Here is a 14,160-nt window from a genome sequence, read left to right on the forward strand (position 1 = left end):
AGATGGCGAATTAGGATGGCTGGTGACAGGTGGTATTTATTTATAAACTACTTTGGGGCCTCAAAATGGAGAGGCTGGACAGAAATCATTTTTAAAGCTAATTTGTGAAATCACCTGCTTTCCAGTCTTGATGCCTTCCCTTGTGCTTAACTCGATGCCGTGTTTTCTTTATTCTCTGGAGCAATGGTCGTCATCACGTTACCCCCATGTACAGAGCAGATCTATAAACTCGACTATCAGATTTCACTGATTTTCAAATAATACGCTTCGCGTCAACGCTTGTTCACGAGGCAGCCTGAGAGGCTTTCAGGGGGACTGACAATACCTTAAATGCCACCTGAATGATGTCCTCCGTGTTGGCAGGGTGGCACAAGACAGCCAGGCCGATCACGTACTCTCGGAAGTCGATACTGCCATCGTGGTTCTGTGGAAGGAGGGGAGAAATCAATTAGCGGGCCCACTAGTTGAATTACTACTAATCACAGCCCCAAAGGTGAAACCCAGGCATGTCACACGGCTCAATGTCATCACGCACTGAGCCTGCTTGGAAAAAACTCTGCACTAAGAGCCAACAGCAAGCCAGGGGTCCACCTGTTCCCAATTCAGAAGGAAGAAAGATATATTTCTGCTCAGTAATGAATAGAAGCATTTAGACCCAGGAGACCCCGAACTTATCTATTGATACACCGCAGGAGGTATTTCATGATGGCAACGAAGAAGGCATTGATGATTCTAAGTCAGGCTGACCGAAAGCAGGGTTTCCTACGCATCAACCACTCACCTAGACAGGAACCCTGAGGACGAAGTGGGGAAAAGGAAAGAGAACTGCACAGAAGCCCTATGAGGATAATCCCAGGTGTCAGAAGCCTTTCGGCAGCCAAATCTTCAAGTGATGAATTCCCAGATAAAGTGCGAACTAGGAACAACAAAGCTAGCGCAGTCCTTGACAGATGAACAAATGATGTTTGGCGTCAATAAGAGCGTAATCTTTAACTGTGACTAAGGATCAGACATCTCCTCCATCAGGAGTTCCTTCAGGGCAAGGACTGGTTTCTTTGGGTGGCGGTATGTTTCCATTGCTAGCACACTCAGGCGCTGAAAACAAAGACTACCTTTTTCTCTTTGACCCTTACCTATGATGTTGGGTTCACTTTAAAACTAAGGCAAGTGTTCTTCACTGTGGTTTCATGGATGAGCCTGGGGAAAGGGGAGGCCGTGAAGCCCCTGACAAGGTGTGCAGTTTTGGTATGTACGTGTTTTTAGGGAAGAAAAACTGAAGCTCTGGTCTGCTCCTCAAAGCAACCAAGACTCAAAAGATTAAGAGTCGCTTTTATATTATTCCTTTATCTTACTGCAGGGTGGGAACTAAAAGGAGGAACAATTTAACTTCCCTTTCCTACTGGAGACCTTAGAAACGAAGATACTTTAAAGATTTCCCTTAAGGAACAGGGTTTATTCCTGAAACAACTCAGGTCAACTGACTTCCATTTTTGTCTGGTTACCTACAAAGGAGCTGTTTTCTTCCTTTCCTTTCCCCTTTTAAAAAAAATATATATTTATATGAGAGAAAGAGAGAGAGAGAGACAGACAGCACACAAATGTGGGAATGGACAGAGGGAGAGGGAGAGATCTCAAGCAGGCTCCCCACTGAGCATGGAGCCCAGTGCAGGGATCTATCTCACAACCCTGAGATCATGACCTGAGTCGAAATCAAGAGTCAGATGCTTCCGCTGAACCACCCAGGCACCTCTCTTCCTTTTCTTGAACCACTTTTTTTGGTGGAAAAAAAAAGACGATCTTTTAAAAAAAAAAAGTATCATTCACATCCAATGAAAAGCACCCATCTTCAGGGTACAGTTAATGTGTTTCGGCAAATGTATTCACAGGTGACCACCAGCACAGTCAATAGCTACAACATTTTCATGGCCCCAGAAATTTTAGAGGCGGTGGAGTTTTAAGAGACATAGTTTCTTTCTTGGGCCACCGTCATTCATTTCCTTACACACCATCAAGGGCTGAGATGCCCGAGCAGCTCACTGAACCACAGACCTACTGCTCACGATAGATGCCCTAGTTCCTCAATTGGCTTCCTCTATGAGGCAACACAGAAGTCTTGAATGGAAGGTCTGAAGAAGAAGTAGAAGAATGGTCAATGGACAACGAGGACGCCATCATAATTGTATGATTGTAAATACTCTTCTGAATTTAGGTTCTCTATGGTGAGGCATCCAATTTTCATCTATACCACTGACCCCTCTGTATAACAGAGGTCAAGTACCGTAACTCATTTTGCAGATGGAGAAAGAGAAGTGTAAAGAACCCTTCATAGCACCACTATTCACAAAACAAGGTAATGTTCTGGACCTCTAATACTCATTAACAATCTTATCTCTGAATGGTTTTGACTGACAAAAAGCAGACCCTTGACAATTCCACGGGAAATTATAGGTAAGTTTTCATCTTAGTAATAGGAAGGGGGAAAAAGCAGCATGGAAATTATTCTCAGGTATTTTATTATCAGATCAATACAATAATATGTTGTTAAGTTCCTGAATTCAGAATAATAAAACTTTGAACTGGAAGGAATCTTATAAATAATCCATTCAACTAATTCATTTTAACTTAAAAAAAAAAATGAGAGCCCTATGACCCAGCAATTGCACTGCGAGGTATTAATCCAAAGGATACAAATCTAGTGATCTGAAGGGGCACCTGCACCCCAATGTTTATAGCAGCGACGTCCACAAACTATGGGAAGAGCCCAGATGTCCTTCAACAGATTAATGGATAAAGGAGATGTTGTGTGTGTGTATACATTTATATACGCACCACACAATGGAATATTACTCAGCCATCCAAAAAACGAAATCTTACCATTTGCAATGATGTGGATGGAACTAGAGGGTACTATGCTAAACGAAATATGTCAGCCAGAGAAAGACAAATACTGTGTGATTTTACTCATATGTGGACTTTAAGAAACAAAACAGATGAACATACAGGAAGGGAAGGAAAAATAAAGTAAGATGAAATCAGAGAGGGAGACAAACCATAAAAGACTCAACTATAGGGAATAAATTGAGGGTTGATGGAGGTTGGTGGGGAGGGCGACGGGGTAACTGGGTAATGAGCATTAAGCAGGGCACGTGATAGAATGAGCACTGGGTCTCATATGTTACTGATGACTAAACTTTCCCTCTGAACTAATAGTACACTATATGTTAATTAATTGATTTGAAATAAAAAGAATGAGTCATAAGCTTTATTTGAGGTCATGAAACCTGCTATTACCATGAACTCCAATGAAAATTTAGATAATTGGACTCTAAATCATTCAAATTAAAGCAAGTAGCTTAATAAAATTCATTCAAAAACAGATAGTTTTAAAGTAGACAACAAAACACACTCCTTTAATTTTTTAATTTCAAATCAGTTCCATGATAAAAATTATCCTTCAGATCTGTGGTTCTTTTCTTTAAAAACCTACTGAGCTTTCCAGGAAGAGTCATAAACTTAAAAAAAAAATCTAGATTTGAAAATATTGCAGGGCCACATTTCAAAGGAGGTGCCCAGCTTTCTGGAAGGAGACTCTAGTCCCTCCATTATCTGTCCTAATCTGGAAGCCAGGACAGTCCTGAGTAGCAACTAAGAATTTGTTTTGGGTCACTGCGAAGAGAAAGCATGACTGAGCCTGGCTGAAACTCCGGATGGTGGGGCCTACCCCTTCCCTGGTGGTCAGCAGGATCAGAAAAGCACGGAAGTGAAAGTTGGGGGTCACCGTCATCTCCCAGTGCCCCTGCACCGTGCTATCCCCATAACCACACGACGTTGGCTTCTCTGACTAGTGGGAAGGCAGACCACGTGTTCAGACATGGTCCATTTAAAAGTCCAGAAGGAACGAATGGTGGTGTTCCTGTGTTTGATTCTCAGGTAGCCATTCCTTAAGGCCTTTCCTAGTTGGATTTAGTCAACATTTTCATTCCTACTGAACTGGATATATTTGACAACATTGCAAGTGCAGCAACATTTAAGGATGTGGTTCTGAATACACTGAGAGATGGTAAACTCCCAAGGATAAGGACTATATTGTCTTTGGTGTGTTATAACTGATATCATCCCTGCAAAGGAGAGAAAATCAATGCCATCAAAACAATTCAGGGATGTTTATCTAAAAACAGAAGCTACTATGCAGCAGACAACAGAAAAAGACTTTGAGTCTTTGAAGATAACTACAAATCCAAAAGAGTACTATTATCAAAATACAGTAAATTCTCAGTTTTCCAGAGGAGTCTGGGAAGAGGTATTCTGTTTACTCAAATACGCTTATTAAGAGCATATTTCCACCCACATACATAATTGCATTACCAATTTTCTCAGAATTAAATTGCTTTAATCCACTTAGCATTAAACACAGACACTTTTAAGAAGTAATTCTGAAAGCACCTCAAGATCAATAGACGTGTTAAATATCAGGGCCCTGCAGGTGTATCCGTGAATATTTTTTCAAGGCCCCAGCATGGGTTAGCTGTGCAATATTACTGATGAAATCTCTGACTTAAAAAAAAAAAAGAAGTTCTTAAAAACACATGCCACTACTACTCAAGACATTTAAAATGTGACCTTTAAGATGATGTATACATTTTGAATATTCTTGGAGGTCTGCTTTTCTTAGGTACACAGCATACGCGCATAAGTACAGACCTACGTTCTTTTTCCTGCTGTTACAGGTTACAGAATCCCGTGGATCACATTAAGATAAAGGTGTTTTTTGAAATCATATGGGGTATTTTGAAATTTAAAAGATGGAGACTGTGCAACTTCACATGCTTTTTAAAATCACTGAGTATGGGTGCCTGGGTGGCTCAGTGGGTTAAAGCCTCTGCCTTCGGCTCAGGTCATGATCCCAGGGTCCTAGGATCGAGACCCGCATCGGGCTCTCTGCTCGGCAGGGAGCCTGCTTCCTCCTCTCTCTCTCTCTGCCTGCCTCTCTGCCTACTTGTGATATCTCTCTCTGTCAAATAAATAAATAAAATCTTTAAAATCACTGAGTACTATTTTCAACTTACTACATCGATGGTATTGTTTCATGTTAGAAATTGAAAGATCATGGGATGGAATGATATGAATCAAAGACCCTTGTCTCAGTCTATAAGGAGGCTTCCATGTAGAAATGGCAAAATAAAAAAAAAATCATCAGGTAAATACTCTTCCCCCTTATATTGAAAATGTGTCTTGAAAATGTCAACTATTGGATAAAAACTAAGAAGTTCAATCACTTGTCAGGCTCTCAGTTCTACGCAATGCCAAAGTTTTGAGTACTTGACAAAGTCCGGAGTTTAGACTGGATTTTCTAGCATTTCCTCTAATGACTGGGGTGACCCGTACAAACTTCATACAAATCCAGAAGAGAACAGAAGGGACATGGAGGTGACTTCAGGATGTTTTGCCCTGGGCAGGCAAGAAGGGAATCATAAGAGCAGATAATCCCTTGACCCGAGGAGCAAGAAAAATACCACCACTCCCAGCACGACGCAACCACCTTAACTTTCATAAAATATTTAGAAATAACTGAGGACCACCGGGGTAAGGCTCGGTTGCCCTTTCTGCAGTCATCATGTGGAAAGGTTAAATAATAAACCTAATATTCTGAGGCCTTAAAAGGCACCTTGGCATGGGTGCCTGGGTAGCTCAGTGGGTTAAAGCCTCTGCCTTCAGCTCAGGTCATGATCTCAGGGTCCTGGGATCGAGCCCCGCATCGGGCTCTCTGCTCAGCAGGGAGCCTGCTTCCTCCTCTCTCTCTGCCTGCCTCTCTGCCTGCTTGTGATCTCTACCTGTCAAATAAATAAAATCTTTAAAAAAAAAAAAAAGGCACCTTGGCAGCTCTCCCCTTTCTTGGCTAGATGCCTACGCTCACGCCTGACATATGAATGGGCTGATTCTAACATGGGGATCCTGATATTAACGTGTGTGGTTGTTGGCAGCAGCCTCCTTCTGATATGAGCACAGCTGGCTGGGCAGCCCACCGGAGCGAGCTTACACGTACAGGTCCCTAGTGGAAGGCAGATGTCAGGTCTCTGGGCCTGACTCCGCGCAGAAGTATACACACGTAGTGTTGTATAAATATCACATGATAGTGACGATGGTGACGATGGTGAGCGTGGAGGCCAAAAGCCAACCTCTCCTCACTGGCCCTGGGGATTTCTCACCTGCCGCTGCGGACTGTTAACAGGAGAGTGACTGTTAACAGAGTTAAACTTTCCTCGAAATGGGTCAAAAGAGGAAGGAAGAACTGATCTTCAAACTCAGGAGGACCCTCTAAACTAGCCTTTGGAGAGAGAGGGAAGGAATGCACTGAGAGCCAGAGAAGCGGGAGGGGTGGGGACCAATTAAATAGCAGGGCAGGGGTGCGGCAGGGGGAGGTTAGGGTTACTGAGTCCTTGCATACACAGCCCCCGTGGTTCAGTCTACTTGCCTAGCTGGGCATTCTGGATTCTGCCCGCCCCACCATCACTGCCTGAATCAGAATGACAGAGCCAAACCAAGGGCCATACACAAGCAAGGGAGGACCGCCCAGGCTGGTGACCTTGGCTGCTTACTGGAATCACCTGGGGAGCTTTAAAAATACTCGTCTCCAGGCCCCACCTCGAAAGATTGTTCTTCAACGCATCCGGAGTGGGACTCAGCCGTCAGGATTCCTAAAGAGCTCTCCCTGTGATTCTGAATCACGGTCCAGACTGAGAACCCCTGTAACACTCAGCAGTACTTAAATATCTTTATAGATCTCTATATTCCTTTATATACCAAATAACTGATCACTCTATGCTCCCCCCCACACCCTTTTTTGCTCCTTCGCTTACATTTCTTCTGTCCACAGTTTCCCGAAAGGAGCAACAACAACAAAACATTCCTAGCTCTGAGGGAGGGCAAGACACGACAAGAGCCGGCCAACGTGCGTTGGGCAAGCCTGATTTTGTATGAAGCACGTGAAGAATGATTGAGACTGACATATTGGGCTCCGGGTCCACCCTTCATTCCCCAATGCCCTGACCCTCTTTACAAATACATCAAAACAAAACAAATTTGCTGCGTGCTTATTTTACTAGAGAAACAGGACTAAAGAATTTTGGAATTTCAGACAGTCGCTCCATGGTTAAAAACTTATATATACTTCCCTACATGAAATTGCTTCTTTTCTCATTTCTGAACCTGTTTCTGTACAGTTAAATAGGTTTCCAGGAAAACACTTTTTCTTTCTCTTTTTCTCTCTTTTTTTCATAATGGAAAGACCAGATGTGAAATTAAGAGAAAAACAGATTCTGAACTTCCCTCCTCCTCAACTTTTTTAAAGGGAAAAATAGATCTCTTGAGGGCTTTCTTGATTTACTCCAGGGTTTTCTTTTTTCAAGATTTCATTCTCAATGACAAGTTTCCTGCTCCTTGGAATTCGCTCACCAAATAAGCGATGCCCTATTAAAATCTATTCCAAGGGGGCTCTGCCCCATGCCCCCTGACCCCATACATACGTCCCTACACATCCAGTATCTCACAGAGCTGACATACAAACCACTCAGAACATTTCTCATTAAAAAAAAAAATCTGTTTTAATTGAGCACCAAAGGGCAGTCCCAGTTCAGAAGCACGCAGGGAGGTATATGAGCTCGCAGGAAATGACAGCTCTGGGACAGGGTATCAGCCGCCGTGGGGATGGGAGGGCGAGGCTGTCAGGAGTCCCGTCCTTGGGGAGGGGCCGGCTTCAGGAATACATGGTCAGTTGCAGCCAGTCTTGGAGGGACACTTGAACCAGCCCGTCTGCATCCCTATCCAGGGATCTGAAGGCACGGAACATGGCATCCAGGCGGACCAGGCAGCTGATGAAGTTGTTGAAATCCATGCTGCCATCCTCATCAGCATACCGGCGGACGATCATTTGGTAAAGCTGCTCATTTAGCTGGAAACCCGCTGCCTGCAGGGCCTCGCGCAGCTGGGAACTTCCCAGGAACCCAGAGCGGTCCCTGTCATACTGCTTATAAACACACTGCCACTTCTTGATGTTGTTCCAGAGGTACTTAAATTCTTCGAAGCCCAGCTTGCCAGTCGTGTCACTGTCCATCACGGACACGATGCTCCGGCAGGTGTCAAGGCTAAAGCCGTCGGTCTTCAGGTCCTTGTGCTTGGAAAGGATTTTGTTGAGAATATTCATTAGATCAGTGGCACCCACCTCCATGTCCGGTCCTGCCAGCTGGGCAAACTGTTGTCGAAACCGACGAACTTCCTCACTTTCATTGGCCTCCACGGTGGTGAAATGCTGCTGAGTGGGTGGCGGTTCTGGGGTGTACTGAGCTGCCGCGGCCTCGCTGATAAAATTCACGATTCCTCCAACTATCCCTCCAATATTTCCTCCTCCTCCTCCTCCTCCTCCTCCTCTTCTCTGACCGCCTCCTCTAAGAAGGCCTCCAAGAGCTTCTCCAAGACCTCGATCGGCCCCTTCCAATAAAGCCTTTGCAAGAAACATGCTTTTGGTTTGACAAGCAAGTGTGAGAGCTGCTGGTGTCTCGGAGATGGTGTGGAGAGAGTTGAAATGGAGTCTCATTAGCTTCCAGGTCGAAGAACTGGTTTTTCTGTACCTGCTTCCAGGGGACCACGCCCCATAGTGCTACGTCTCCCCTCCTACCGAAAGCCTGACTTCCATTAGGTCCTAGCACCTGCCTGTTTTTAGAGGGCCTCAATAAGATATTCGTGAGTCATTGTGCGTATGACAAATGACAAGAAATACTATTTTTAAATGTAATATATTAAAATACACATTCACACCTTTCTCTACATCACTGATTTCTCGGCACCTGAAAGATGATAGGTGTTTTCCTAACCAGAGAAGCTAAGTGACTCCAAGATATCAAGAATTTCTTTTCTAAGGAATATTTATTGTTAGTGCAGAATGGGATTCTTGGGCATTGGGAGGCTGTTTCTCCGATCCCTTTCCTCTAGTGAAGATTCCCCAAATCCAATGCTCTTAAGAAAAACCTGGAAGGGAGGGTTTTTAGCTGCGGGGTCCCCCAGTCCCATCCTCAGAGAGTCTGACTCTATAGTCTGCTGTGGCCCTAAGGATCTCCATTTCTGGAATTATTTTTGGAGTATAACAGACACATAGAAAACCTTCCAAGTCACAACTGGAGAGCTCGGAGAAGTTCACACACCATACACACCTATGTGATAACGGCCAGATCAAAAGATAGAATACGGCCATGCCCTAGAACCTCCTCCTGCTTTCTAGTTACTCTTCCCTCCCCAGGGTAACCATTATCTCAACATCGAACACCATCCACTGATTGCCGTGCCCTGAACAAACGGAACCAACCAGGAGAGACTTCTTTGCATCTCGTTTTTAAAATCTGAATTTCAACGTCTAGAAACTGTGGTGAAGTACACGTAACATGGGATTTACCATCATAACCGTAAGAGGTCAGCTGAGTGGCATTAGGTACATTCATATCATTGTGCAACCGTCACCACTGTCCATCCCCAGAAACTTTTTCATCTTCCCAGACTGAAGCTTTGTCCCCATTAAACAGGAACCCCCCATTCTCTCCTCTCACTAGGCCCTGGCAACCCCCGTTCCACTTTTTGACTCTATGGATGTGACTGCTCCAGGGACCTCACAACAGTGGAACCACATAGGATTTGTTCCTTTGTAATGGGCTTCTTTCACCTAATGTAATGTATTCTGGGTCCACCCATGTTGTAGCAGGTGTCAGGATTTATTTCCTTTTTCAGAGCTAAATAATATTCCACTGTATGTATAAGAAACATTTGGTTTATCCACTTGTCTGTTGGTGGATGCTTGGGTTGTTTCTACCAGAACTCTCAGATTATAGAGTAATTTGGTTTTTAGGTTTTTGAAGAACCACCATACTGTTTTCCACAGTAGATACACTATTTAATATTTCTACAAATAGTGCACAGGGGTTTCAATTTCTCTACAGCCCAGCCAACAGCCCTTCCTTCCTTCTTTCCTCTCACCCCTCCTTCCCTTCCTTCCTCCTTTCCTGACTGGCCATCCTAATGGGTACGAGGTGGTAATATCTCATTATGCCTACTTCACAATAATTCAATTTCACTTGGTAAGTATGAGGACTTGGATTCAGTGTTTAGGAGACAAAGGCAAATACATTAGGGTTGCTGTGCTCAAGGATTGGGAACACCCACCAAAAACTAGTTGTAATTATAACCTGATGTCTATATTCACATTTCTACTATTTTTTTTTTTAAGATTTTATCCATCCACTTGTCAGAGAGAGAGGGAGAAAGAGAGCACACAAGCAGGGGGAGCAGCAGGCAGAGGGAGAAGCAGGCTCCCCACTGAGCAAGGAGCCTGACGTGGGACTCGATCCCAGGACTTCGGGATCACGACCTAAGTCAAAGGCAGACACTTAACTGACTGAGTGACCCAGGAATCCCCCACATTTCTATTATTAATACCAAACTATTACATTTGTATACAGTATTCCTTGGTATTTAAGTTTCACAGAATTCCTCTGAAAGACAAAATATTTGTGATAAGGAAAGAAAGACTCAGGGAAGGTGAGCTACTGAGGAAAAGTGGTGTGCTCTCTTATCCAGGACTGTGGGTACCCAAAAAGGGAGTGATGAATTCTGCCAAGAAGAACACTGACCTACACAAGAGATAACGTGCAGGCCTGACTACGAGCCAAGCCAGAGCTCTCCGAGCAGACAAGGGATGCGAAGGGAGAGCACAGCAAAAAATGCAGAGGCGCTAAAGGAAGTGTGGTCTTTAAGAAACTGCAACGTGATGATTGTCTCAGCAGCAGAGACAGGCAGATCGGCAGAACGGACTCGGGCTGGAAAGGGCTTTGAACTAATGGCCACGTGATGGTCGGTCTCTCAGTGGGAACTCTCCAGGCTCGAAGGTGAAGTCAAAAGGAGAGGAGATGTGAAATTACACTGTAAACTGTACAATTTCTAGACCTGAACAACCACCCTTGTAGTAGCTATCGTTAGGGAGAGAGCAGCAGCTGGGAGACGTTGCTCTGTTCAGGGCACGGGAGCAACGTCTCCTTCCACCACACCCTGTGGTTTGTGTAAAACTCTCTAACCACTGGTTTTATGACACAATGACTCCAATAACTGGTCTCCTGGGCACAATGAAATGGCCTCTGTGAACACCAAAGGCCAAATGTCTTCCTTCACCACACAGAAGAAAGCGCCCCAAGAGGACTGTCCTCCTTTTAGGGGATCACAGGGCCATCTGGCCTCAGACAGATGTAAACCCACTCATAGGAGCTTCTCTCGGAGGAAATTACATGGGCTTTGTTTTTATAATTTTGCAAATTAACTTGATAGCAACCACTGCCACATAAAACAAGCCTCCTCGTGCCCAGCTGAAGTGGTTTTCCCTGAGGTTTAAATCCAATTCCTCTCACTTATTTCCTATGAAGACGGAGGACATTTGGCTAATAGTTTCTCATAAGCCATCTTGGAATAAAAGACTCTTATTAGATTAACAAACCTTTTCTTCTCTGGACCATTGAATCCCCCGAGGCTATTTATTAGAACATTAATAACATCTTGGGTTGCCATCTGGGGGAACTCTACTGTCCAGACTGGGACGGAAAAAGAGTAGGGGAAGAGGACACATCTGATGGAAAATGTAGCCTCCATGTGAAGGGGGAAAGTTACTGAATATAAAAAAGTAAAGAGAGAAACATGAACGCTAGTAGCCACATTCCTCATAATGGCCTCAAGGTAGAAACAACCTGAATGTCCACCAACTGGTGCATAAATAAAACACAATGTGTCGGGGCGCCTGGGTGGCTCAGTGGGTTAAGCCTCTGCCTTTGGCTCAGGTCATGATCCCAGCGTCCTGGGATCGAGTCCCACATCGGGCTCTCTGCTCAGCAGGGAGCCTGCTTCCCCCTCTCTCTCTGCTCTGCTTCTCTGCCTACTTGTGATCTCTTTCTCTGTCAAATAAATAAATAAAGTCTTAAAAAAAATACAACGTGTCCATATAACAGAGTACTTTTTGGTGAGCAAAGAGGACAGATCATCTATACATGCTACAGCATGGGTGAACGGCAAAAACTTTAGGCAAAGTAGTCAGAATCCAGACACAGGAGACCATCTACTGTACGATTCCATTACATGAAACGTCCGGAAAAGGCAAATCCACAGAGACCGAAAGTCTCTCTTCTAGACCAGGTCTCGAATCACACTAAAGGACTTACAACCCTGCTGTGGTTGCCTAGGGCTGGGAGAAAGCTGGTGACAGGATCTAACCCTTAATGCCACCAGGGGACTCAGTGGGATGCTGGAAATGTTCTCAAGCTGATTTAGGGGGATGGTTGCACAACTTGGCACATTTACTCAAAAAATCATAGAATTGTAGGTTTGAAATGGGTGAGCGATAGGAAGTATAAAAAATGCCCTAAGAACCCACGTGTGTGTGTGTGTGTGTGTGTGTGTGTGTAACAGCCAACAGTGCAGGTTGAAGTTAAAAAGACACGGACCAGCCATTCTAGTCTCAGTCCTACAACTAACCAGCTGTGTAGCCTCGAGCACACACTGCCTCTCTCGGCTGGCTGCCTTCTGCAAAATGAGGAAGGTGGGCAGTTGGACGTGAAAGATCCCTTTAGCTCTAGAATTCGGGGAGTCTAGATCCTCACGTGTCCTGAAATGGTGGCGGTGGCATTTCCTTTCCTTCTCCAGCCCAAGTGTTCTCATGCTGTGTGTTGAATGAATTTAACCTTCCTTTTTCTTGGGTATGGTTCCACCCCTTTGAAGGATATACCCTTATCCCCGCTTTGACTTATCGTCTGGTTTTCCCAAGTATTCTGGGTGGCATCCTCTCCAGTATGGTACCCCTCCAAACAGAATGCCAAGGCGGGGGCGGCGCTGAACCCAGAAGGATATACAGCTCCCACTTGCCACAAAGCCTTTCTGTCAAGAGGGGCTTTCGCCCAACTGTGGCGTGATCTGGACCAGACCTTCCTAATTTATTGATGAGGATGTCATGTTGGATGAAATCAAAAGCCTTTCTAGAGCCCATACAGATAATATCTATTTCTTCTTCTTTATCATCTTCGACCGTCACTCTGTCATAGGAGGAAATTAAATTGGTCTGACACAATTTGGTCTTTACAAAGCTCTGTTCTTTCCTCCCTTGTGCTAATGGAGGAGGACAGACATTGCTCACTTGTGCTTATGAAGAAAAAGTTAAGCTTTAACTCATGTAGCCTCCTTTCTGTTCCTTCTACGCATCTCCCAATTCTTACTTCTACATGGAGATTTCTCATGTAACAACACTTGGTGAGAGGAAATACTGTAATGGGCAGAATGGAGGAGCTCAGTCAACCTGGAACATGGACAGGGAGATGGTCAGACACGTAGGACCACCGAACATTTAGGACAAGGCGTACAACAGGGTAGAAAGAAGAGCATAGCCTTTTTCTGTCAATTGCATCATGTAAGTTATGGGTAGATTTCACATAACAAATCCTGATGAACTGAGATTGCAATCAATAGTTCTTTTCACATGACCTATGAAATACTATATTACAAATCACACCTGAACTGGAAACTTAAAGGATAGAAGACTTCACTGTTGGTTACTGTTCACCTCTGCCACTGAAGACAGAAAGCAGCCACAGGCAATACATAGACAAATGGGCATGGGTGTGTCTCAATAAAACTTTATTAACAAAACAGGCATCAGGCTGGATCTGGTCCAGTCCCCTGTAGTTTGCTGACTGCTGCTCTGTTTCTGAAACTGATGAAAACAAAGCAGGTTGGTAAAATTTAAGGACTGATAGATGGACTGTAGTCAGTCCTTACAGTGACCACCGTTTAATTGGTAGGGAACCTCCCATCTGATTTAAAAGTGATCCTCTGAATCTTTCTTCTTGTCTTCTCTCTCTGCCTCTGGCTGTTACCCTCCCTCAGTTCTACTGGTCTCATACTATTCGTCTTCACAGACGAGACAGACTCGTTTCTAACTCCTCAGCTTCATATAGTCTAGCACGAGCTCATGCTTTTTTTTTTTACCAATAACATTGCAAAACAGACCATCACCTGATAAAATTTAGATAAGTGGTTGTTCTTGCCATTCTGTAAAATAATTTTGAAAACCGTCACGATATTCCCTCTCTC

General features: G+C 44.3%; 2 protein-coding genes across 3 annotated transcripts in view; both read right to left on the reverse strand.

Annotated features, from left to right (window-relative positions):
* Positions 1 to 14,160, reverse strand: part of LPCAT2 (lysophosphatidylcholine acyltransferase 2) — a 67,347-nt gene that overhangs the window by 9,035 nt on the left and 44,152 nt on the right. For both annotated transcript variants that reach the window (XM_080829548.1, XM_080829549.1), the window contains exon 12: positions 326 to 424. In XM_080829548.1, coding sequence (XP_080685674.1) covers positions 326 to 424 — 99 coding nt within the window. The remainder of the gene's footprint in view (positions 1 to 325; positions 425 to 14,160) is intronic.
* On the reverse strand, positions 7,585 to 8,512 carry CAPNS2 (calpain small subunit 2; the record flags this gene model as incomplete). The annotated part of the gene is made up of 1 exon (XM_080829405.1): positions 7,585 to 8,512. One exon carries the CDS (start codon positions 8,510 to 8,512, stop codon positions 7,754 to 7,756), a length of 759 nt encoding a protein of 252 aa, XP_080685531.1. The 3' UTR covers positions 7,585 to 7,753.

The sequence above is a fragment of the Martes martes genome, assembly GCF_963455335.1.
Source record: "Martes martes genome assembly, chromosome: 17".
Lineage (NCBI taxonomy): Eukaryota > Metazoa > Chordata > Mammalia > Carnivora > Mustelidae > Martes > Martes martes.